Genomic DNA, 27,251 nt, shown 5'->3' on the forward strand with positions numbered 1-27,251 from the left:
TGTTTGGTTGGGCCCATAGTATACATCATAATGTGACATTTCATAATGAATTTTTCCAGGCAAGCTGCATATAGTTTAATTAGTAGTGCTTCTTCCATACTACAAACTTGTTTCAGCTATAGTGCCATTCTCAAGTAAGCCCATAGATGTTACAGTTGGTGGGTCAACTTATGTTTATAAAAGTTGTACATAAGGCTCAGCTTATGTATATACTTACAGATATCAGAATAGATGCCCATGTTGCATCAGTGAGTAAACTGTTGACTGTCTGTTTGTTGCTAGACTGTTATAAGTCTTGTAATTTCTGTTTGCATAGAAGTTTTTAGACAGCTAGATTGACAATTTGTTCCCATTGATGCTTTATGTTTACAGTATAATTTTTGCCAGTCAGTGATGATGGTTGTATTTCATTGGTATTATAATTTTGTTATGATTTGTATCTATGGCTATCTTTCATTTTTGTTTACTGTGTGTTTATAACTGGTCTCATTTTCCAAAATATCAATAAAATTTTGTAAATAATTTTTGTGTTTAAGATCAGTTTGTTCATTGAGAATGTCATTTGGATGATTTTTCACGTGAGTATTCGAGGGGTGTTTGAAAAGTCCATGCAAAGTCCAAGAGATGGCACCACTGGTGTGTATCGAGGTCATGCCTAGTTAGTAGCATCTTTGGAAAGAACACACACCAAGTATCAGCTGTAATGGTCTATTTCTTTGTGTTTGGCATTTGTGTGAATCAAGGAAGTCAAATGATTGTCCAAAAAGAATTTCATGTGGTGATTAAACATTACTTTATGAAAGGCAAAATGCCTTAGGAGACTTAAGAGATGCTTGATAAACATTACAGTGACTCTGCACTTTTGATTAGAACAGTTTATAAGTGGTTTCAACATATTTGGAGTGCCCATATGGGCACAAGTGATGCTGAATGTTCTGGACGCCCTGTGGAGGTTACGACTCCAGAAATCATTGATAAAATCCATGATATGGTGCTGGATGACAGAAGAGTTAAGGTGCATGAGATTGCTACTGCTGTGAGCATCTCAAATGAATGGTTACATAATATTTTGTATAAACATTTGGACATGAGAAAGCTATCCACAAGATGGGTTCCATGATTGCTGTCGCTTGACCAAAAATGGAATCGTGTGACGTTGCAGCTGTTCAGGAGAAGTCCACAGGATTTTAAGCATTGTTTTGTCACTGTGGATGAAACATGGATACATTACTATACTCCTGAGACCAAACAACAATCTAAACAATGGTTTACCAAGGGAGAATCTGCAACAAAAAAAGGCGAAAACATTCCTTCAGCTGGAAAGGTTATGGCAACTGTCTTTTGGGATTTGCAAGGGGTAATCCTCATCGACTACCTGGAAAAGGGTAAAACTATTACAGGTGAATATTATTCATCATTATTGGACCGTTTGACAACCGAGCTTCAAGAAAAACACTGGCGATTGGACCACAAAAAAATCCTTTTCCATCACACCAATGAACCAGAACACACCTCAGCAGTTGTGGTCACAAAATTAATGGAAATAGCATTCCAACTCATTTCTCATCCCCACTATTCTCCAGACTTGGCTCCCTTCGACTACTGTTTGTTCCCCAATTTGAAGAAATGTCTGATGATTGCAGCAACTAATAGCTGTTTTGCAGACTTGGACAATTCCTATTATTCAGAAGGGATCAACAAATTAGAACAGCATTGAATGAAATGTATAAGTTTAGAATGAGACTGTGTTGAAAAATAATAAAAGGTTTACCCCAAACACGTAAGTAGTTTTTATTTTTGCGCAGAATTTCCAAACATCCGTAGTATATACCTCTAATTCTTCCAGAATGTTCATAGCATGTCCTTTTGGTACTTTGTGTAGAGCTTGTAATGCATTTTTGATGTGCTGTACTTTGTTGTGTTGATTTTTCAGATGTAGATAAAAGCTTGATTGACTGCTATCACATTTTTTGTGTTTTCTTTAAAAAAGTTCCCTTTAGAAGTCTCAGACATTGAGTTTCAATGATTTTTTCACTTTAGCATTATGAACTTCAATGATTTTTTTCTGTATTTTAAATTTTTCCTTTTAGTGAATATTAAATATGAATAATCTGATCAAGGATTAACTAAGTTGTGTCACTCAAGTTGTAGATAATGTCACCTCTGTAACTGTATCATCTTATGTGAAGCAGGATGTTGAACAACTTGTTGCTGAAATGGCAGTTCATATGCATCATCTTTTACCATAGGTTGATGATTCTGTGGAGCCTCAGTATCCACGCTATTATGATGGAGCACCTCTACCAGAATATTATCCTAGTATGAGAACCCACAACAGACATAAGTATTTGGTGAGTATGTTGTCATGTTGAGCATGTAAGACTTTTGTGTAGTGTACTTTATCTTTTCATAACTGACAAGTAGTGTCTCACATAATAGGCCATCAGTAGATAAAACCATTGTCATGACTTGACTCTTCTGTGTATCTTCGATATGTATTCTGATATATACTGAGGTGACAAAAGTCGTGGGATACCTCCTACTATCATATTGGACCTCTTTTTATCCAGAATAGTGCAGCAACTCTACATGGCATGGACTCAACTATTTGTTGAAGTCCCCTGCAGAAATACTGAGCCATGCTGCCTTTATAGGGTAATTGAGGTGTTGAGTTCAAAAGGGGGACATGTCACTCAACAATAGTTTTGAAATATGTTGAAAAAACTGTATAATCTTGAATAGTATTATTCCCTAGTGTTATAGTTATTCCCACATGCTCCTCAGGGAGAATACAATCTTATACGAAAACCTGTAATCACAGAATAAAGGCAAATAATAGAAAAAATCAATATAAATGACTGACTTACCCCCTTTTTGATATAAAAAAGATTGTTTTGTTGTAAATACTGTGTAAAGGCATCTTTTTAAGCAAAATATTTTTTTATCATCTGAACATGTTCATACACACTCTTATATTTGTATAAACATTCATAATTGAACAATTCATCTCGAAATAGACAATATAATGGATGTTAGCATCCTTGTTACCACCCTTGCTTGTAATACAGAAGAGTTAATTCCACAGTTCTTACTTATTAAACAATCCTGTTTATTTTGACACACACATATGTTAATAAACTTGTCACTCTTTATCATTATACCAAATGTCACTTCCAGATTCATTGTCTTCCTCTCCAACAGTCACCTTATTGATGACACATTTCTTTAAAATATCAAAATACTCTCAAAACTGCAAAGGGATAATATCAATCACGCATGAAACATCTTGTAGTTTCTCAGGTTTCGGAGGAGTGATGTCCATATATACTTTCAGCACATTATGAAAATGAGGGACTATCCCAGTCTTAACCAGAATACTTCACTATTCCACCGCTACTGAGTGAAAGAGAGATGCGTTTTGACTGAACGGTGTACTCAAATGTTTTGTATTGTGTAACAGTCCATTTTTCTCCTTTCACAGTTACAGACTTCTTAAAAAATGAATCTATACATTTCTGATATTCAAGAAATGCAACTTGTGTGCACAGTTCAACATGCATATGTTTCCTTTCTTTCTGTAGTACTATGAATCAATGGTGGGGAATATACACTATGTCCTGTTTCCTTTTTAGTAATTCCTGTCACAAGCAATAGTATGAATGTCCCTGGGTTGAGAACATGTGGAAAACACTTGAAAATCTACCACTATGAACTAAAGTGTACCAAAATTGAACCATTGTGCAACTCCTGTTCTTTCCTGTACAGGCATCTGAAAATGCATGCAGGGTTTTCCCACTAGTGGCCAAATCTTTCGTTATGAAATCCATAAAGAGAGAAACAACTGTATTAGGATCCTTCTTTGCAGTTACTTCATTGTATGTATAGATGAAAACTATGTTATCAGAAAATCTATGAATTCCACATATAAATAACAATGACTGCCACAAATAAAACACATCAGTTCCTGCTATGTGTGTCTTCCTTCTAAATTCATGTAAATCATCTCTGGACTCAACTAATGCTTCCATCGCTGAAGTCATTTTGAAAACTCAGAGCTGTTTACTGCATCACACGATAGTGCTGCCATTATGTCTCAAGTTCTTTCATCCAATATAGGGACTTGTCTCTGTGGCAAGTCCTCTTTCTGCATGAAACAAAATTTCAACACTGGTTTAGAACCAAAAAATGCAGAATTGTGTAAAATAACAACTGCAGTAATAAATCATACACCCCAAAAATGGTGACAAGTCCCATTTTTTATTTCAGTGCCTCAATTGCAAAAGTGATGCCAGTGCAGTATTATGTGTGTGAACCGACCCTTCAATTATGTCCCATAAATGTTTGATGCGATTTATGATGGATGATCTGTGTGGCCAAATCAGTCGCTTGAATTGTCTGGAATGTTCTTCAAACCAATCATGAAAAATTGTGTCCTGTTGATGTGATGCATCATTGTCTGGGAACATGAAGTACGTGAATGGCTGCAAAGGGTCTCCAGTTATCCTGACATAGCCATTTCGAGTCAATCATTGGTTCAATTGGACCAGAGGACCCAGTCCATTCAATGGAAACAGAGCCCATACCATTATGGAACCACTACCAACTTGTGTAGTGCCTTGTTGACAACTTGAGTCCATGGCTACAACTAATTTGGTCCCACTATGTACTGTCATAGCTTAAGCCCACTCTACAAACTTGAATGTGAGTGACAGTGAGTTAGTCCATCAGAGACTGGATTGACTGAGCTAGTGACTGCACTAGTTACTGAATGACGCCCTCTGGTCAGTGGCAGCAGCCTAAATACTTGTGGTGTTCGGAGGGCGTTGGCGGCATGTTGCTTGCGAGTCTGTCTCTGGCCTCTCTTGTGAAAGGCATGATTGATCAAGCGCCTACTTCATGCTACATCTTTGCCAAGTGGTGTGTAGGTGACAGCTTACACCAGCACAGAATTCTCTAATGATTTCTAAAATGGAATGTCCCATACATGTAGCTCGAATTTCCATTCTGTTTTCAAAGTCCGTTAATTCCTGTCATGTGGCCATGATCACATTAGAAACATTTTCACAAGAATCGGTTGAGTACAAGTACAGCTCTGACAATGTCTTGCCCTTTTGTACCTTGTGTATGTGATACTACTGCGACCTATATATGTGCATATTGCTATCCCAGATTTTTGTCACCTCATTGTAAAGACTGCAGATTTGTGTGGGTGTGGCGCCGAGGGGGGGGGGGAAGAGAGCTTCTGGTTCTGTTGTTTAGTGAACTGTGTGTGATGCTCAGTAACATTAAAAATGTCAAATTACATTGTATGGTTGGGTGGTGTAATGGGTACGATAACAGTTTCATGCAAGAAGTTGTGAGTGTTCAAATCTCAATAGATGCAATAATTTTTTTATTTTTAAATCTTTATCAAAATGACTCTGATCATTATTTTTGTACAGTTCATTAGTAAAATGTAATTTTTTATTTCTATTCCTTTGCACGTTGTTTTAAACACCATATGAACTTTTCTTAATGTTTTAAGTGTTTTCTTTATATCATTCTTTCTCTAACAGGAATTTTTGTGAATATGTATTTAATTATAATTATCTGTTAGAATATTCAATTATTTGAAAATTCTGATCCATCAGTTAAAAAAAAAATCCAAATACTCTATTTATGTTGGCTGTGCAGTGGTGAGAAAAATGTATTTTTCATTACCAGATGTACCATTTTTATGCATTGTTATCATCATACAAACATTCAAAACATAACATAAATAGCTATTGCACTGTGGACAAAGTAACACAGATGAAGATTTAAATAAAAGAATGATTTGTAAGTAACGAAATTCAAACAAAATGAGTAATAGATATAATGAATGGAAAAAAGCAGGATGATAAAACAAAAATGAATACACAAAATTAATTAAAAACAAATGAAGAAATATTTCAAGCAGAAAAAGAATGATAAGAAGAAAAATTAGAGCAAACAAAGAAGTTATATTATGAGTCAAATGATGTGATAAAGGAATAGAAATAAAAAAATTACATTTAAATCTGTTAAGTGAATACAAGTGATGATCAAAGGCATTTGATAAAGATTTAAAAATAAAAAATATTACTGTATGTAGTGAGATTCAAATCAAAAGACTCATGTGAAGCTACTATTCTTACCATTCACCATGCAACCACACTACACAATTTATCTCTTCAATGCTATTGAGTGTTAGACAAAATTCTGATTTTTTTTGTCAATTACTCACAAATAAGGGCCCATCAGGGTGTACAGCTGGGGTGTGTGATACCTGGGATCTTAATCTACATGACTGTACAGACAGTTTAAAAAAGTTGATCCCACTACTGGGGATCTCTCCTTGTTAGTAAGTGTCCACAACTGTCCACTGTTGAAGTGAATGATGTGTCATAAGCTGATGCCACAGATACCAAGATTCATCACCAGTTCTTAGTAGACTTGTGTCTGTGAGTTGTACTTGTATGAACTGCATGTTTTTTGTTTTGTCTACATCTGATTGACTAAGTCCAATAGCTGAATAGTATCTAGGAGTCTTTTTAAATGTGTCTGCCATTCAACAACCTCCTCTACACGGTGAATACCAATTGATCCTTTCCATATTTTTGTAGTTCTTAAATCTCTACCTTCCCAACTTGATCCACATATATAATGCTCCTCAAACTAGTTGTATACATCTTAAATTTCTTCTTTTAAAACTTATGTCACATTAGAAATGCGAGAAACAACACAGCAGTAATTGTGTAACTGTAACAGGGGTCATTTGAAGTACATATTGCAAAAAACTGTTCAAAGAACTGGATATAATAACTACTGCTTCTCTGTATATGTATGGCATTTGGTTTAAATGTCTAATTTTTCAACTGGCTCAAAGGCACTTACTTTGGTTCAAAAATGTATCCATTATCCAGAAACATGCATTTTCAATAACTTCCCAACAACCATAAAAACTTCAATTCTCCATAAAACAGATTAAGAAGAGTCTGTAAGATTTATTGGTGGCCAAATTCTCCTACTCTACTGATGAGCTCTCTAATAATATCACATAACATTACTGCTTTGTACTATAAGACTTCTGCACAACTTCAGGACAGTAATAAGGCAAACATATCGCCCACCTTTCCCCCAGTTTGGTATTGTTTGGCTACAGTAGTTAAGGTTATTTTAAGTAGTATTCTTTCTGATATCATCTATATTCGTGAGGACCTCTCTTATGAAACAAGTAATCTAATCTGAGTATGCCATGTAGCTCTCTGTTTCATATCCAAATTCTTCTTTTCAGATCTGAATATTTGCCATTGCCTGTTGAGATAGTTTCTAATCATTTTTGCCATCTGTTTTAAGTAGAGGTATCTTCTTTGATTTCTTAACTTTTTATTCTGCACAAGAGATGTGTACTGCCATAATATCATTATAGTCACTGACTGCTGTATTTAAAGTCACAGAATCTAATAGTCTAGCTATAGCAGTTGCCCTTCCTTATGAGTTGTATAAGCAATTGCTCAATGTAATTTAAAGGATATATGTTTAGTACAATATTACAAGAATTTTTATCCTGACAACTGGTACTATGTGCAAGTATTTTCTAGTCTATAGATGAGAGATTGAAATCTCTGTTTATCACTATGGCATGATCAGTCAATTTATATGCAATGTTTCTCAGATTTTCTGTGAAGCATTTTACCACTATAACACTTATGCTAGGCAGATGACAGAAATGTGATTTCTGTTTTCAACCTAACTTCAACATTTGATCTTGATCCTGACTATCCCACTTTCTGATGCTGTATTTATCTCACAAGATATTACTGAGTTCTTAAAGGTATTAAATATGCCACCACCATTTGTATATAACCTATATTCTACTCTGAACTTCAGATTTTACCAGTTGTGGTTTCCTGTACCAAGTGTCACACAAAATGTTTCTACCATTTTTAACTTTGTGCAATTCTGATATGAACACTGATTGCTTTATATTAATTTTCATTATGGCAAGGAATAGTCTTTAACAGAAATAGCAAAGATAACAACTCACTGTACACATGAGGAGTTGTGTGCATAATTGCCACATAGACCAAAAACTTTGTTGAGCTTTCAGACAGATCCTCCTTCAGAGCTAACAGAATCAACATATTTCCAGAATGAGATTTTCACTCTGCAGCAGAGTGTGCGCTGATCTGAAACTTCCTGGCAGATTAAAACTGCGTGCCCGACCGAGACTTGAACTCAGGACCTTTGCCTTTCGCGGGCAAGTGCTCTACCATCTGAGCTACCGAAGCATGACTCACGCCCGGTCCTCACAGCTTTACTTCATATCAGCGCACACTCCGCTGCAGAGTGAAAATCTCATTCTGGAAACATCCCCCAGGCTGTGGCTAAGCCATGTCTCCGCAGTATCCTTTCTTTCAGGAGTGCTAGTTCTGCAAGGTTCGCAGGAGAGCTTCTGTAAAGTTTGGAAGGTAGGAGATGAGATACTGGCAGAAGTAAAGCTGTGAGGACCGGGCGTGAGTCGTGCTTCGGTAGCTCAGATGGTAGAGCACTTGTCATGATCAAGCCATACAGTCATTCACTATCACCACTTTCCAATGACCCTGCCAATGATCTTCTACTGCCCGTGGTGCTAAACACAGGGGGAAATTCTCCCATTGTTGTGGTGAGATTTACAGTGTTACTTAGTCTCAATACTCAACACTGCTATTGCTTGCTTTGCTCATTTTGATACTCAGATGAGCTGTGAAAACAGTAACCATTCAACTTCCTGCAAGCTGCCTGACCTACACAGACATATGTCTGAAATTGAGGCACTTTCATTACTTCGTGGAGTTAGTTCCTAATGAGGGAAATAAGAATCTGTCTGCACCTACATAAATAGTACATAAGTCACCATATGGTGCATGGTGGAGTGTACTTTGTACCACTGCTAGTCGTTTCCTTTCCTGTTCCACTTGTAAACAGTGTGAGGGAAAAATGAATGTTTGTATGCCTCCATACAAGTCCTAATTTATCTTATGTTATCTTCATGGCCCTTAGACAGAACATACATTGGGAGCACTAGAATTGTTCTGCAGTCAGCTTCAAATGCAAGTTCTCTCATCTTTTTCAATAGTACATGAATCCTTACTGCAGAAAGATAACTAGTCCAAAATTTATAAATTTCTTTTTTTTCTTGATTTTGGTTCTGAGCAATTCAATGCATTGTTTACCACAAAAAGGAAATCTATTTGCACAATAACATGTGTCTGGCTATGTACAATTCTATTTTAAAACAAGTAACTGAATCCTAAAATTAATTTGAAAATCCAATGTACTGCAGAAAGGGAATTTGCCCAACAACAACAAAGCCATCCCCTTCTTTTGACTTATGTCATACTTGACTGTTACACATATATAATAAGAAAGTATATCTCCATCAAGAAACAATAAATACATGCCAGGAGACAAACTGAATCAAACAGGTTTTATTCAGTTTTTTGTCCGTACTGTAAAAGTAAGAAATGTGTACATGTTGCCTTTCTGCAGTAAGTGGTTCATATACAGTCAACATTGTGTGAGTTTGTGGGTGATCTAAAGTAATATGAAATACACAAGTACCAACTTCAACAGCAAAGATTGCTAATTATAATTTTATTAATATTTTTAAAAATAAAATTACAATTATTGATCGGAGTGTTGGAGTTTTTACTTCTGTATTTCATATTTCTCAATAGTGTTCTACAAAAAGAACATTGTCTTCATTCTATGCATTCCCATTTCAGTTCACAAAGCATCTATGTAATATTTGTGTGTAGATTTAATCTACCAGTAACAAGTCTGGCGGGCTTCCCCTGAGTTACTTCAATGTCTGCCTTTAATCTGACCTGCTGGAAATCCCAATCACTCAACCAGTATTCAAGTATGGGTCACATGAGTGTTCTATATGCAGTCTCCTTTAAAGATGAGCCACACTTCCCTAAACTTCTACAAATGAACCAAAGTGAACCATTCACTTCCCTACTACCACCCTCAAGTGCTCGTTCCATTTCATGTCACTTTGCAATGTTACATATTGATATTTAGTAAATGTGAATTTATCAAGCAGCACACTACCAATGCTGCATTCAAACATCATCAGATTCTTTTTCCTACTCATCTGTGTTAACTTAAACTTATCTAGATTTAGAGCAAGTTTCCATTTCCTGCCAACTAGCAATTTTGTCCAGGTCACCTCGTATCCTCCTGCAGTCACTCAATGACAACACCATCCTGTACACCACAGTGTCATCAGCAAACAGTGTGGTGTCATCAGCAAACAGCCTCAGATTGATGCTGACACTGTCCACCAGATCATTTAAGTATGTGGAGGATAAGAGTGGCTCTATCACACTTCCCTGGTTACTCCTGACAATATACTTTTCAATGATGAACACTGACCATAAAGGACAGTGTACTGGGTTCTGTTACTTAAGAAGCTATTCTCATGTTTGGGAACCCCATGTGTATGCTTGAACCTTCATTATCCATCTGCAGTGGGGCACCATGTCAAATGCCTTCTGGAAATCATGAGCATGAGCATGAGCATACATTGATGAGCAAAGCATCATGACCACCTGCTTAATAGTTTGTTTGTCCATCTTTGGGATGAAATACAACACTGATTCTGTGTATCAGCAATCAAACAGTTTGTTGGTAGGTTTGTGGAGGTATGTATCATTAGGTGTCTATGTACAGGTCAATAATGGACTGCTGATTTGGGTGTACTGCAAAGGTGCCAGATAGTGTCACAGATGGGTTCCATAGGATTTACATCAAGCAGATTTGGTCACCGGGACATCATCTTGAGTTCAGTATAATTCTCCTCAAACCACTGTAGCATGGTTCTCACTCTGAGACATGGACAATTAGATCGCTGAAATATGACATCACTGTCGGGGAAGACGTCAAGCATGAAGGGATGCAAGTGGCCCGCAGCTATCAGCATGTCTTCAATTACTACCACAGGTCCCATGGAAGTGCAGGAGAATGTCTCCCATAGCGTAATACTGCTCCCATCAGCTTTCACTCATGGCATACGGCACATTTTAAGCCACCATTCACCTCAGTGACGGCTTTTTTGCAAATGACCATCAACGTAGTGTACCAAAAAAGGTATTCACCCATAGAGCCGACACATCTCCATCGAGCTACGGACAAATCCCAATGGTCCTATGCCCATTGCAGTCTTAATTGGTGATGGCTTTGGATCAACATGTGAACACATGGGGATGGTCTGCTGCGGAGCTCCACGTTCAACAATGTACGATGAATGGTGTGCTTCGAAACACTTGTGCATGCACCAGCAGTGTGCTCTTTCAGCAGAGATGCCACAGATCACCATCTGTACTACTTTACAGAGCAGACAAGCCTCTGAACCCCATGTTCTGTAAGGAGTCGTGGACACTCAACGATTTAGAGCCTAGTGATAGTTTTGCTGTCCTTCTACCTCTTTCCGTAGATGCTCACGACAGTAGCATGTGAACAGTTGACCAACTTTTGCCATTTTTCAGATAATCGTTCACAGACTCTGCATAATAATAATCTGCCCTTTGTCAAAGTTGCTTATGTCAATGGATTTCTCCTTTTTCAGGCCATATCTTCACTAGTGTGATCCCCCATCCATGTCTGCTCTGCTTACATACCTTTGTTACCATGTTGTGTCCACAACATCACCAGGTGGCATCCAATGTTGCAGTGGGCAGGGGTCATAATGTACTGGCTGATCAATGTAGAGTCCACCTGTTGCTCTTCATTAATGAGTTGCAGCATATCATGTGAGGAAAGGCCAGGGATCTGCATCAGCTGCACATCGCCAATGCAACTGAGATGGAGCAGGTGATCCAAAGTTACTCTGTAATAACTCAAACCTAAACAACCCTCTCTCAAAATTAATATTTTTCTAAATAGCAGTTTTAACACTCCTAATTGTCTGGCCATTCCCTGTGAAATGCAATGTTCCATAATGTAAAGATTCCTGAACCATACCTACAGCTTATAAGTTGCTGAAGACTGGCAGCACTCACCACCTCCAATCTCGGGTCCCCAAGGTTCGCCAAACCCACACCCGGCTCCAAGGAAAGCTGACCTATGTCTCATGTTTTGTGCTTCACCACAATTGGACTATTAACAAAGCTGTTGTTCATATGGTATCAGAGGAATTGCAAACAATTGGATTGCTACATTCCTAACCAATGAGATGCAGAGAGTCAGCATGAAATACACTAATAGACAAAGCAACTCAATAACCGAAATACTATCAAGTAATAAAACTGTAAAACAAGGTGTTCCACAGGGCTCAGTATTGGGACCCCTACTTTTCTTCCTGTATATTAATGACTTGAGCCTGACTGTTGATGCACACAAAATAATAATATTTGCTGATGACACAACTGTACTCCTCAAAGGGGAGAATACAGAGGCTGTGCAAAAAGCTGTGAACTTGGCCACTAAACAACTCAGCAACTGGGCTAAAATCAACAGATTAACTATCAACACCAAAAAGACAGCTTCCATGAACTTTCACACAACACAAAATGCAAATTCCTCTCAGCCATTTGTCACTGTAAATAACCAGTCAATAGATGCTGATACTGTTTGCAAATTCCTGGGTCTGTGGGTTCAAGATAACCTGAAATGGAATACACATACAGGAAAGGTAAGTGCCAGGATTTGTATTGGCTGTTATGCATTGAGTGTACTGAAATCATGTGCTAGCCTGAAAACATTAACCAGCACGTACTACGCTTACATACAAGCCCACCTAAAACGTGGTGTAATATTATGGGGAAATTCTCCAACTGCTCTGAGCACATTCAGAATCCAGAAGAGAGCAATGAGGATTATTACTGGGAGCAAACCCAGAGACTCCTGCAAACCCATCTTCAGAAAGTTGGAAATCTTTACACTGCCTTGCCTCTACATTCTTGAGACTCAAAAATTTTTCAGAAACCACATAGTGCCAACTGACACCAGAGTCGTAAAAAATAATGAAATACATGAACACAACACCAGGAAAACACAAATCTGCATGATATACGTACAAACACTCAACTGTGTAAAAAGGGGGCTTTCCACATGGACCTCCAACTGTTCAACAATCTTCCCACTAGTATTGAGTCCATCGAAGACAACATAAAATTTAGCAAAGCTGTGAAGTCATATTTCTTGTGTCACTGTTTTTACTCTGTAAATGAATACTTAGAACAGTAATCTTGCTATTTGTGTTAAATTGAAAACATTGAGCAATATAATACATTTGGATACTATAGGCCTATGTTAATATATGTTAACAATGTTAACTGATATTTTCTGACATTTGCAACACACTGTGTACCATCAGATCACATGGAATAAATAAATAAATAAATAAATACCTGTGGGAATGCACAATTAAACTCAAGTTCAATGAAAGCTTTTGGTGACCAGTCTTCTGACATTCAAGATCAACTACTTAATTCAGTACGTGTAATCACACTTTATGACAAAACAGGCAATCTCAGGAAAATAACAATATTCAACATTAGTTTAAATGTGTCATACATATTAAAAAAAAAACTCATTCTAAAATTTGTTAAATAACTAATTTGCTAGTATGTTCAGAAGATACAAATCCCAGTACACTTTGTGGCAGTACTGACTTGCATTTCATAGTCACATGAAGTAGCACCAATCTTGATCACCTCAAAGCTGAAAGTTTAAATGAGTGTCAGATAATGTTTGCATAACAATGTACACAACACCATATTTTAGATAACCTCACCACACACATTTTATGCTTTTCAAAGTTTAGTCATTAATTTTGGTGATCTGTTTTATATTACAAAAAAATATTCACACAACTATCCAAAAACAGGGCCCACAATTACAATGGTGAAGTTAGTTGTTCTATTGTGGTACAAAATAAACAGTTCGCATTTATGCAAAACCATCAAAGGTCACAATTAACACTATCTTGCATGGGTTTATAGAAGAAGATCAATTACGTCAGTCACTAATGAGATTCACCATTCTCAATGGTCACACAACCTGATGACAATTACATTACACAGTACTTGTTGATTCAACACATTTCAATGAAATTATTAAATCTTCATGTACAGAATGGACATGTATGTGGCATGAGCCAACACTGAAAGCACACATGATCATAGACATTACTCGTGTACTTCCAAACCATGGACTGGCAGTTTTGGTTGACATCTGACTACCTATAGACAGGTGTAAGAACAAACTTATTTTGAAAACTGCATTATGCTTTAAAATTTGCCAATATTGGATTTTACTGTTTTTGATGAACTACAAGAAGTAATGTGATTTTAATTTATAGAAAATGTTGTTGGTCAAAAATTTAGAAACATATACGGTCACACAGTGTGAATCCCTCTGTTTATATGAATGAGAGCCATAATGAAAATTAGAATGAACTACATGAAATTATTAATTGTTGTTGTTGTTGTGGTCTTCAGTCCAGGGACTGGTTTGATGCAGCTCTCCAAGCTACTCTATACTGTGCAAGCTTCTGCATCTCTGAGTAACTTCTGCAACCTACATCCTTCTGAATCTGTTTAGTGTATTCATCTCTTGATCACCCTCTATGATTTTTACCCTTCATGCTTCCCTCCAATACTAAATTGATGATCTCTTGATGCCTCAGAACATGTCCTACCAACCGATCCCATCTTATAATCAATTTGTGCCATAAATTCCTCTTCTCCCCAATTCTATGCAGTACCTCCTTATTAGTTATGTGATCTACCCATTTAATCTTCAGCATTCTTCTGTAGTACCACATTTTAAAAGCTTCTATTCTCTTCTTGTCTAAACTATTTATCGTCCACGTTTCAATTCCATAAATGACTACACTCCATACACATACTTTCAGAAAAGACTTCCTGACACTTAAATCTATAGTCAATGTTAACAAATTTCTCTTCTTCAGAAACGCTTTCCTTGCCATTGCCAGTCTACATTTTATATCCTCTCTACTTCGACCATCATCAGTTATTTTGCTCCCCAAATAGCAAAACTCATCTACTACTTTAAGTGTCTCATTTCCTAATATAATTCCCTCAGCATAACCTGATTTAGTTTCATTACATTCCATTATCCTCATTTTGCTTCTGTTGATGTTTATCTTATATTCTTCTATCTAGACACTGTCAATTCTGTTCAACCGCTCTTCCAGGTCCTTTGCTGTCTCTGACAGAATTACAGCAAACCTCAAAGTTTTTATTTCTTCTCCATGGATTTTAATTTGTTCTCCAAATTTTTCTTTTGTTTCCTTTACTGCTTGCTCACTATGTAGATTGAATAACATCGGAGATTGGCTACAACCCTGTCTCACTACCTTCCCAACCACTGCTTCCCTTTCATGCCCCTTGACTCTTATAACTGCCATCTGGTTTCTGTACAAATTGTAAATAGCCTTTCGCTCCCTGTCTTTGGCCTGCCACCTTCAGAACTTCGAAGAGAGTATTCCAGTCAACACTATCAAGAGCTTTCTCCAAGTCTACAAATGCAAGAAATCTAGGTTTGCCTTTCCGTAATCTACCTTCTAAGATAACTCATAGTGTCAGTATTGCCTCATGTGTTTCAACATTTCTACGGAATCCAATCTGATCTTCCCGAAGGTCAGCTTCTACCAGTTTTTCCATTAATCTGTAAAGAATTCTTGTTAGTGTTTTGCAGACATGACTTACTAAACTGATAGCTCAGTATTTTTCACACCTGCTTTCTTTGAGATTGGAATTATTATATTCTTCTTGAAGTGTGAGGGTATTTTGCCTGTCTCATACATCTTGCCAACTATGCATAATTTCCTGTTTAACTGACCTATCAGTGTATTTTTTATATTACTGATATCTTAGCAGTATATATAACAGCAGATTTAGTGGCACTTTAAAATATTGTGTACCTCTGTGTGAATATTTACTGAAATTTGGAAATAGTTATTTAGATTTTAAGTATGCACTATACCATTTAGAATGTTTTAAAAAATTTTGATTATCTGTGAATTGAAATGATAACACATGGAAAGTTCTGGTTGAGAATTATGAATTATTTAAGAATGAAGGAGACAGCTCACCGAAGCCAGAAGCACTGCATCATCAAAAGGTACACAAACAAAAGGTACAGAGCTTTGCTAGCTTTTAAAATGAACTACCTTTTTCAAGCTTCAAGGAAAAACATGCACATGAACACACACACTCACTCACATGCACATGCCTGTCTCCATAAATTGTGCTCAGTTGACTCCCAGCTCTTGCCTGGCTCACAGTGAGTGTACAGGGATAAGCTCGGGGTGTGGGGTAGAGTGAGGTGAGAGATGGAGAGAGGTGGGAGGCAGAGAAGGGTTTGGGGGGAAGCTGGTGTGAGAGTGGGGAGCCATCTGTGGCACAGCTGGGGTGCAGATAGAGGGGGCAGGTGGCTGACAGATAGGGACACGGTTACAGTCCAGAGCATGAGATAGCAGCACGCAACTACCTGACACGAATTGGGTGGGTTTGCTGGTGCAGGGGATGGTGTACATACACACACACACACACACACACACACACACACACACACACACACACACACACTCATAGATAAAAAAAGCTGGTGGTAGTGGGGGACATCCAGATGGCAGAGGTTGTGAAGAAGCCATTGAGATCTCACATTTTGTGCTCTGCTGCATGTTGTGCCACTGGGTCCACCTTGCTTATTGTGACAATTTGGCAGTAGGCATTCATTCTAGTTGACAGATGATTGGTTGTCATACCAATGTAGAACACTGTACAGTGGTTGCAGCAGAGCTGTTATATAACATGGCTGCTTTCACAGGTGGCCTGGCCTCTGACAGGGTTAGGATAAGCCTGTGACAGAACTGGAGTAGGTGGTCTGAGTGGGTGGTTTGGGCAGGTCCTGCATCTGTGTGTTACACAAGGGTAGGATCCCTGTGGCAGGGGACTGGGGGTGGAAGTGGCGTAGGGATGGTCCAGGATGTTGTGGAAGTTGGATGGGTGGCGGAACTCCATTTTGGGAGGGGATGGAAGTTTCTTGGTAGTTTCAGGCATGATGATAGATAATCAAAGGCCTGACCAGGAGATGGTTCAGTTGTTCCAGTCCCAGTTCGTATTGGGTAACAAGAAGGGTGCTTCTTTGTGGTTGGTTCTTCAGATGGATATGAGAATCAGGTGTGTGGGAGGGATATGGTGTGGGAGAACTGTTTATGAATTAGGTCTTGAGGATATTGCCTATCTGCAAAGGCCTTTGCGAGGCTTTCAGCATACTGGGTGAGGGAGCTATCATCACTGCAGATTCATCTGCCATGGGTGGCCAGGCTATATCTGAGGGATTTTTTGGGTGTGGAAGGGGTGGCAGCTGTCAAGTTGCAGGTACTGTTGGTGATTGATGGGTTTGATGTGGACCGAGTTGTGGATGGAGCCTTCTGAGAGGAGGAGATTGACATCTAGGAAGGTGGCATGATGGGTGGTGGAGGACCAGGTGAAGTGGATGGGAGAGAAGGTATTGAGATTGTGGAGGAATGAGTATAAGGTGTCCTTGCCCTGGGTCCAGATTATAAAGATGCCATCAATAAACCTGAACCATACCAGGGGTTTGGGGAAGTTAGGAATGTTTCCTCTAGGTGGCCCATGAAGAGGTTGGCACATGGGGTGCCATGTGGGTGCCCATGGCTGTGCCACAAATTTGCTTGTATGCATTCCCTTCAAGGGAAAATAGTTATGGATTAGGATTTAGTTGTTCAAGTGTACTAGGAATGAAGTGGTGGGTTTGGAATCTGCAGGGCATTGGGAGAGAGAGTGTTTAATCACTGCAAGGCCATGGGCATGAAGGATTTGGTATATAAGGAGGTCGCATCAACAGTGATGAGTAGGGACCTGGGAGGTAAGAGTGTGGGGATGGTGGACAGCCAGTGCTGGTATCTTCCATGTGGGAGGCTAGGGTGTGGACAATCAGTTGCAGATGTTGGTCAACAAGGGGTGAGATTCTTTCAGTGGGGGCACCCAGGATTGTTAGATTTGTGAATTTTGGGGAGCGTGTGGGTGGGTGTGTGGTCTGTTATTGAGGTGAGTAGGGAGATGGTTTCTGAGGAGAGGTAGTGGGAAAGGCCTAAGGATTTCAGAACTGATTGGAGGTTATATTGGACTTCTGAGATGGGGTCACTCTGGCAGAGTTTGTAGGTGGATGTGTCCGACAACTGGCAGAGGCCCTCTGCCAGGTAGTTACTCTGGTTCATGACAACAGTGGTGAAATCTTTGTCTGCTGAGAGGATAATCAGGTCAGGATCCATTTATAAGTTGTGTAGGGCAGTCCTTTCTTCTGCTGAAAGGTTGCTGTTCCTAGGGAAGAACCTGGGCAAGGATGGTGAGGTCAAGTTGTAAGTTACGAATTCCTGGAAGGTGACTAGGGGATTGTTAGTTAGGCATATAGGAGGGTCACATTTGGATGTGTTATGAAGTGGGGCAGTCAGGGTTCAATGTTGAGATTGAATTGGCTTTCACTGGGTTGGTTTGTGGAAAAGAAGTGTTTCCACTGTAGGGAGCGGGAGAAGGAGAGTAGGTCTTTCACAAGTTCAACATGGTTAAAACTGGGAGTAAGGCTGACCGTGAAGCCTTTGGATAGGATTGAAACTTCTGTGAAGTGAGGATTTTGGTGGAGAGGTTAACAACAGTGTTCTCAGATTGTTTTGGCTCTGAATTTTGTGGAGTGTTAGTAGGAGTTTTGGAGGATGTGGGAGGTTGAAAAGGTCAGCCGGGCAGGGTCTAGGTGCTATGAGGGGTTGATGAGGAGGAATACTGTTGGCAGGTTTGGGGTTGAATAGTGGTGCCCCAAGGTGGGAGTAGGATGTCAGCAGGATGGATAACTTGTGGAGGGGTGTTTGGAATGTTCTTCTAGGTGTTAAAGTGTAAGGATCTCAATTTGTCTGATGAGGTGTATATAGTTGGGATTGCATAGTACCAGTATTTTGCTGAGGAAATAGAGGTGGCTCAGTTATGCCTGTGCCACAGAGACATGTTTTTGTAGAACCACATTTGTGAGGGAAAGGGGCTGGCGGAATCTGAAAAGGTGAAGGTTATTGTGGAAGGAGGGGTGGGATCCAGAAATAGAGGTTTTTATGGTTAGGCCATTGGGGTGGGGGGTGGGGAGATTCCATGGCTTAGGCAGCATTTAAGGAACAGGATGTGGGACAGGGTTTTGGCTACAGAAAGAGAAATTTTTCAAACTGATGCAGATAAATAGAGCAGGTTCCCATTGCGGAGGAGGGGGGGAGGGGGGGGTTAACTGGGGAAAGAAGTTGGCATTGGAAATGGCTAATAAAGGTGTCAGGTGATTGCAGGGGGAGTTGAATCACGTTGATGGGTGTAAGGAGTGAATGGAATTGTGATGGGGGCAGAGGGTAGTATTGTGATTGAAGTATATCTTATTGTGCTTGATATATCGTCATGCACACATAGTAAATTTGATTGCCTGTGATTTATCATCACACATAAGAGATAAAAAGGAAACAAGGACAGGCAAATTGGGAGCAATATATGAAGGAGGGAACAATTTTGTGTTGCTAGAAGTGTGTTATGCTGTTATTGGGAGTCACATGGCACATGGAGTTGCATGCATGGCTGTCATAACAGATGCGGCCGTAAAAACAGGGTGTAACAAAAGTCGCGTGTGACCACACGTGTCGTGGCCATTATGGAGTGTGTCTTAAAGGTGAGAGGGCAGAAACATAAGAGAAAGAAAGGGACAGACAGTAGAGTGGGAGCTAGATAAAGGAGACAGTAACAAAGGATGGACAACATGAGGTTTGGATTGAGGAGATCCACAAGGCAGTATAATAATGTATGGAAAGTTCTGGTTGAGAATTACGAGCTACTTAGGAATAAAGGAGATGACTCACTGAAGGGCAGAAGTGCTGCTTCATCTATAGGTACACAAACAAAAGCTATAGAGCTTTGCTAGCTTTCAGAATGAGTGCTTCTATCTCATGCCCTAGTCTGTGAAATCACGTGCCCAGCCATCAGCCACATGCCCCCTCTACCTGCACTCCCAGCTAGCCCACAGATGGATTCCCACCCTCCTACAAACCGTTAGACACTTCCCCCAACCTCTTCCCTGCCACCTACTTCTATCCATCCCTTACCCCACCCCACACTGCACCCCCACCTAACCCCACCCTGCACCCCCACCTCACCAGAGTACACTCACCATGGGCCAGGCAAGAGCTAGCAGTCGACTGAGCAAAATATAGGGAGACAGGCATGTGCATGAGAGTGAGTGTGTGTATGTGTTTGACTGCATGTTTTTCCTTCAAGCTCAAAAAAGGCAGTTCATTCCAAAATCTAGCAAAGCTCTGTACGTTTGTTTGCATACTTATCAATGACGCAGTACTTCTACCTTTCAGTGAGTTGTCTCCTTCATTCATTAATAATCTGTGAATCAAAATAGATTTGTAAGAGTATACATTTCCGCAATATTCATTAAACAAAATGTTTAGATTTCATCATTGAATAAAACATATTTATCTCTTGCACCGGCCAATTTGCATTATACCTCAAGCTTTCAGTATTGTCCTGAATTGCCTTTCATGTATTGTGGTAATTTAAATATTATATGGTGAGGAATGCTGTGTGAACATGCCAAAAAGGCCAGAGATAAGGTCAGTGCCACAAGTATATGGTTACTTGAAGCTCAACGCCATCACATCAGAACATAAACCATCAAATATATGCATCTGTGATTTCTCTGCCTGTGACTGCATTATACCATATGCTTGCCAATTGTTGGTTGACCCCTATGAAAGGAAAATCCCAGGGAATTACTGGCTCTCAGTCACTTGCTCATGATAAAAGTGGTACATGCAGACTTGAAAGCAAGACTTTTTTTTTACACAGTTCTACGTGAGAAGAAGTAAAAAACATTGAAGCCAAGGACGTCATCACCGAAGACTAGCCATAAGTCTATTTGGCTCATTCTTGTTACCACTAATATTTCTTTAATACTACTGAGAAAACACCTCAGCAGCCTGTTAGATTTAGGTATCAGTTCGGAGACACACCACTGGACTATCCAGTGTGTCATGGTTTTCTCCTTCTGTATAAGTGGAAGTCGAATGAAAACAAAAAAGTAAGTAACACGTTTATTACTTCAAAAGTAATCACAATAACTATTAATGCTTTTATCCTATTGTGAGGTAAGATGGTCAATGCCTTCATGGAAAAATGTTTGCAGTTGCCTACGAAACCATGATTGTACCCAGGTGTGGACCGCTTCGTCTGAAGTTGACAGCCATGAATGTCCATCTTCAGGGCTCCAAAAATATGGAAGTTGCATGGTGAGGTATTGCATCTGTATGGAAGCTATGTAAGGGCTCCCCAATGAAACTTCTGCAGTGTAATCAAAACAACTTTGGCAGCTTAAGGGCTACCCACATGTTGTGAAGTTTCTTTCAGTTATGCTGCAGAAGTTTATCTGGGAAGCTCTTACACATCCTCCATACAGCTGTGATCTCTCGTCATGAAATTTCCATATTTTTGGAGCCCTAAAAATAGGCTTTTATGGCCATCGCTTTACTTCAGATGAAGTGTTGCCCACCTAGACATGCTCATGGTTCTGTAGGCAATTGCAAACATTTTTACATGAAGGCATTGACCATCTTGCCTCACTATGGGATAAATGCATTAACAGTTATGGTGATTACTTTTCAAATAATAAACAGTTTACTTGCCTTTTTCCAGCTGCCTCATTTTCATTTGACTGCCCCTCATAAGTATAGTCACGCCAACTTCTGCATTTTTCTTCTTCTAATTAATAAGTAAACTGTATTGTACTAGGTTGTTAAGAGCTTCGAAGTATGTCCGGGATCTGCTAAGTTCAACATTCTGCATTTGAAAGATGTCAGTGAATAAACCATATGTAGCATATGAAGAGCATGACAGTTATTTCAAAACTATGTATGTATGTAATGATTTTTTTACTGTTTTTGCAGATTCAAGCATATATTTGTAACACTAATTTTAGTGTAACACTGTGTAACTGTATGGTGGCTTTCATTGAAGCTGGTAGCAGCTACACTTTCTTTTGTGTTGGAACATGTATAGTGTTCTCTGCAATGTTGTTATTTGTATCGTGGAATCAAAATATGTGAGCTCCAATTTTTACTTACTATCTGTGCATGCCTAATATTTTACCCATAGAAATATTCTGTAATCCTGCAGTTCAATACACAAATAACTTCATTTTGCTGTGATTAACTTTAGAACAAAACTTGTACTAGTCATTTTCAAGTTTATGTATAATCTTTAACATGTGCCTGCATAAGATGCAAATTTGGAGCTAAGTTTCTTTATTTAATGCCATTTCCTGATGTTATTTTTACCAGTTGACTGTTGTATGTCAGTATGTTCTCTTTTAAGTAGCAGAAATATTTTTTGTGTCTTCTACATTAATTGCAGTTTTTTATCCCCAGTGTGACCAACTGGCAGAAGATTCCCCAAGTAAAACAGCAGAAGGAAAACATATGAGCGATGAAGGTCGCCACAAAAAGAAAGCCACTGATTAAGTCATAGTGTCTATGAATATCTTATTGTGTTTTTTAAAATTCTAAATGTTGTGTCAATGTGCTTTTCTTTAATCTAAATTTGAAGATTACTGAAATTTTGTTGAGTCTGAGAGAAACTGTCAATTGTTAGAAAACCTGCTTAGCCATTATACAACATTCCATATTAGTTTGCAGCCACTGTGTACCATAAATATAGTTGATATTACTTGATGTATTGGGTGCTACATGTGTAAAATGAGTGTTATATGTGTTGACTGGCTGTTCTACAAGTGAAAATGCATTGTTGGTGAATGGAGGGTGCTGACACATTCATGTTTAATGTATTGTCCACAATGTTAGTAGTATCAAGAAGTGTTAGATATCTATGAAGTGGTACATTGTGATCTGCTGTTGGCTCATTGCCCGAAAACTTTAGTAACAAGTGTAATGGGTGTTAAGTCAATGATACCAATTTCTGGTTAATAAATGATGTGGTCATCTTGAGCAGATATTACCATGTGGAAGAGGTAAGGACAATTTGATTGTAATACTTTGAGTTAGAGCTATTTTATCCTCAAGATTTTATAGTGGTGCGAGACAAGACAAGAGTGTTAGGCAAGACAAGTGTGTTCGATATCCATAAGTTGGCATTTTATATATAATTGTGGTACTTATGGAAAGAAGGGAGATAGTAGTCTGTTACAACTTATGTGGCTCACTTAAAAGGAAAACTGAAGATTTGCAACTGAAGCAGTGGCTTTGCTGATGGATTAAATACTTCATCTTTGATATGTACCTAAAACAAAGTGTTCTTTTCCTGTCATTTACTTTGAAATACATTTTGATATTGAACAGATTGTAAATTCCAATACTACTTTATCGTGACTAACATCAAAGTAACATAACTGCCTCAGTGTATTTAGTTACTATTTGTAATGACAACATTGAAAATGTTGCACTTGTTTCATTGGGAATATTTGGTACTGTTACTCTCACAAATATTTAATTTCATTGCTATCACAAACATTTGGTGTTGTTGCTCTTTTGCTTCCTTGTTTGCGCATTTACCATTGGTACACAAAAACAAGTACTGTAATAATTTTCACACCTGTCAGAAAACTTAAATTGTAATTTGCTTTTCCAAATATCAAGCTCAGATAATTTCATAGGGATTGTATTGCACTAAATCTCTGTGATACAGTATATCTAATGCCATAATACAAAATTTATGGACTGCAACTTCCATTGACTTCTGCAGTGCTCACTTTCATGCAAGTGTCCTATGAATTATGTAAATAGCAGGATATGGGTAGGTGGGGATTTGAAGAAAACGGTGAAAGAGGGTGACAGCTGAATGTTTGCTTTCATTGTGACCATTCATTTTTATACTTGTAGTTGAAAATTGGCTTGTACCCTACAAGAGATTTATTTCAATTAATTTTCTAAGAGACTAGTTCTCAAAGACTTTGAAAGTTTAATTTAAAAACTTAAGACTCATTAAAACTGGAAGCAGCTGCATGTGTACACAGTGTGCTTTGCCCAATAGAATTTTGTAATGTCAGACTCCCTACAACACTTGACACATAGTTTTTGAGGTTCACTTGCTCCCTGTGCACTGGTTGCTTTGTTGCAGACATGAGCAACTATTCTTGTTATTACAGACATGTGCCATTATAATCACAATAATGTGTACAGTGTACGATTCCATATCATATCTGTCTCACATCATTGTCTTGTTTTTTTTTTTTTTTTCCCCCTCATATTTGTATTTGTCATGAGACTGATCACACATGAACATATGTTCCAAGCCAAAATCAGGTAAAGTCTAAGTTTCTTCAGAAATTTTCTATACTTTCCAGCTGTATTCTGTTCAGAAATTAGGTGGAGATCTGCTCTGGTAGTGAGGGAGTAATTACACTCTGTCTCCAGTACATTAAAAGAATTTATTTTTATTCAGTACAGGAAGTTTGGATGAGCATCTAATTTAATTTTGTGGTGATAGGAAAAAAAAATTTCTAGTGTATAGATAGTTATTACTGTTGATCTATGTCTGGAGAGAGTGGGTAACACAGATTGGGTTAAGTGATTGTATGACACTGTAATGGTGATGTGATAACACTTTCAACAGGCTCAAAGTTGAAACATATTGTGTCCTTGTGTACAGCATTTGTGGGTTTATTGGTTCTTCAATCCATTTCAAAACCTCCACTTCAAATTATCTTAGTGCATAGTATGTCTAAACTGAGTGAAACCCGAACAAGTTTTTAGTCTTGCAAGCTTGACATCAAATTGCATTCTGTTGAGCTGTAGATACGTTTGTCACATAGCTGTTAATGTTGATCAGCAGTCTGCGCATAATAATTCATTAGAAAATGATGTTATGTGAGATACAAATTTCTGTGTCTAAATTCCAGTAAAATGAAGATGAAGTTTTGATTTTGTTACATTATCATTCACTCATTTATTCAGAACTAATAATTGTATGGCTGGGGAAGTTATAGGTTAATTCACAACTGGAATTGATATTATTTCAAATCACAATTCACAGTAACAGTTCTTATGTCAAACATTTCTAATGTACAAATAAGTGTCACAAAATTAACATCTTTAGCTGAGATGTAACTGTTCCCACAGTACCTTCGCTGTTGTGCCAAAGACTCCATGTAGTATTTACTTCAAGCCTCTCTCCATGTCTTGTGGAACATGACATATGTTCATGTTTTATTGACTGTGAGAATAATAGCTGATTTTAATTTCTAAGTACTCAGGAGATGCCAAAAATGTGCTCATATTTAAATGAGATTGATGTTTTGTGTGACCTGTAGTATCAAAATAATGTGCTCATATTTAAATGTGATTGATGTTCTGTGTCACCTGCAGTATCAAAATGTATGAAATATGTTCATTATCTCATGTAGTATATTCTTAAGTTTATTTTATGTATGTTTTAGTAGACCTAGAATTCATTTCATACAGAAATTTATTCAGGTCTGGGAAGTATCAAAAGAAGACTGTATTTTTCACTTATAAATTATGAAATTATGGAAATCAAGAATTGCATGAATATTGCATGTGTTATTTGTGTCATTAATTTTGTATGTAAATGTTTATAAATTTTGGATGTTGTATAATGATGTATTAAAGGATTTTCATAATGAAATACATGTATTTAATATCTGAATCAAACATTCCTTTCTTTAAAGAGTACCTTCCAAATTAGACAGGTTCTGTGAACAATAATGACAGTGTCTGCTAAAATCATTGTGCAAGATTCAAAAATCATTTTTTCTGTGGTTCTCAGTGAGATGTACCCAATTTACATACATAACATTTATAAGTTGCTGTATTGATAACTGTTGAATGACCATTTTAATTTACAAGTGCTTGTTGTGTCCTTATGAGTTTTTCACTTACAAAAATGAAATTTAGCAGATAATGTTTAGTAAGTGAGAGAAATGGCAGAGAAGAGCAATGGAGTAATGGAAAAGTGTTGGAAAGAAAAAGAAAAAATGGATGGAGAGAAATAACAACTCAGTATGTAGTCATAGGAACAGATAAAATATTTTAGGAAGGTTGATGGGGCTTGGGATGGTTGCAATCAAACTGGTGAGAAGGTCCATTGAAACTGCGTAAATAATGAAAAAGTACAAGATAGTTGAGGGTTAAGCAGTTTCAGCCATAGTCTTCAAAGGAAATGACCTATGCTGAACAGCAACTGAATTAGAGGTAGCTAATATCAAGGTGCCACTGATGTTGGCAAGTGGTACACCATGTGATAAATAGATGGAAACTGTGGATAGCTGGAGTGGGAAATGGTTTGTGTCAACACTGCCAATGATAGCACTCATGTGTGCATGAGATGTGCTTGCTTGTGTGAATATGTGTGTTTCTTTTGTTGAAGAAGGCTTTGGCCAAAAACTATAATGTGTAACAGTCTTTCAATTGTGCCTCTCTGCGTCTCAGCAGATCATCTTTGTGGTGAATAACAGTCTATCCTTTTCCTAATATTGTTGATATTCCAACCAGGAGTTTCAACAGTAGAAAATAGTTGCACAAAACGTGTGTGGATAACACAAATATTTCCACACTCAAAAATGGAAAACATGCATGCTGTCTTATTGAACACCAAAAGTTTGGCATTACATCAGTGTCACTTGTTTGCTCATCATTACCTATTCATCCATAAGACAGCTGCTAATATTCCTTCTGATTGTTAGTTTTCCCAAGTGCTTTGCATAATGCCTATCCTTGTACAAAATTTTACTATGTCCTGACTTCAGCAATCATTAGTATTGCCAAGATGAAGCTCATGTTACAGATTAGTTCATTCTTTCATGCCATTTAATCAACTTTTTTATTAACTGATGGGCTTTGGCTACATAATTGGACATTAAGCAGTTTCAGTCCCAGTCAATGACTTATGCGGAACTCCAACTGAATCAGAGGTAGCAAACATGAGGGTGCCACTGACTTCAGCAAGTGGTACACCTGTGATAAACAAACAGACTGTTGGTAGCTGGTGCAGGAAATGGTTTGTGCCTTTGATCAAGGAGGGTAGGCTGCAAGTTAGGTGTTCGTCTACAAGCACAAAGATACTTTTAGTGTGAACACAGCTCAGACACACACACACACACACACAGAGAGAGAGAGAGAGAGGGGGGGGGGGGGGAGAGAGAGAGAGAGAGAGAGA

General features: G+C 38.2%; 1 protein-coding gene across 1 annotated transcript in view; it reads left to right on the forward strand.

Annotated features, from left to right (window-relative positions):
* Nucleotides 1–25,567, forward strand: part of LOC126469698 (uncharacterized) — an 894,140-nt gene extending 868,573 nt beyond the window's left edge. The window contains exons 38-39 of the mRNA XM_050096872.1: nucleotides 2,250–2,351; nucleotides 22,490–25,567. Of these exons, the coding sequence (XP_049952829.1) occupies nucleotides 2,250–2,351; nucleotides 22,490–22,582 (195 nt within the window). The 3' untranslated portion in view covers nucleotides 22,583–25,567. The remainder of the gene's footprint in view (nucleotides 1–2,249; nucleotides 2,352–22,489) is intronic.
* Nucleotides 25,568–27,251: the final 1,684 nt, after the last annotated feature.

Source organism: Schistocerca serialis, chromosome 3 (assembly GCF_023864345.2).
Source record: "Schistocerca serialis cubense isolate TAMUIC-IGC-003099 chromosome 3, iqSchSeri2.2, whole genome shotgun sequence".
Taxonomy (NCBI): domain Eukaryota; kingdom Metazoa; phylum Arthropoda; class Insecta; order Orthoptera; family Acrididae; genus Schistocerca; species Schistocerca serialis.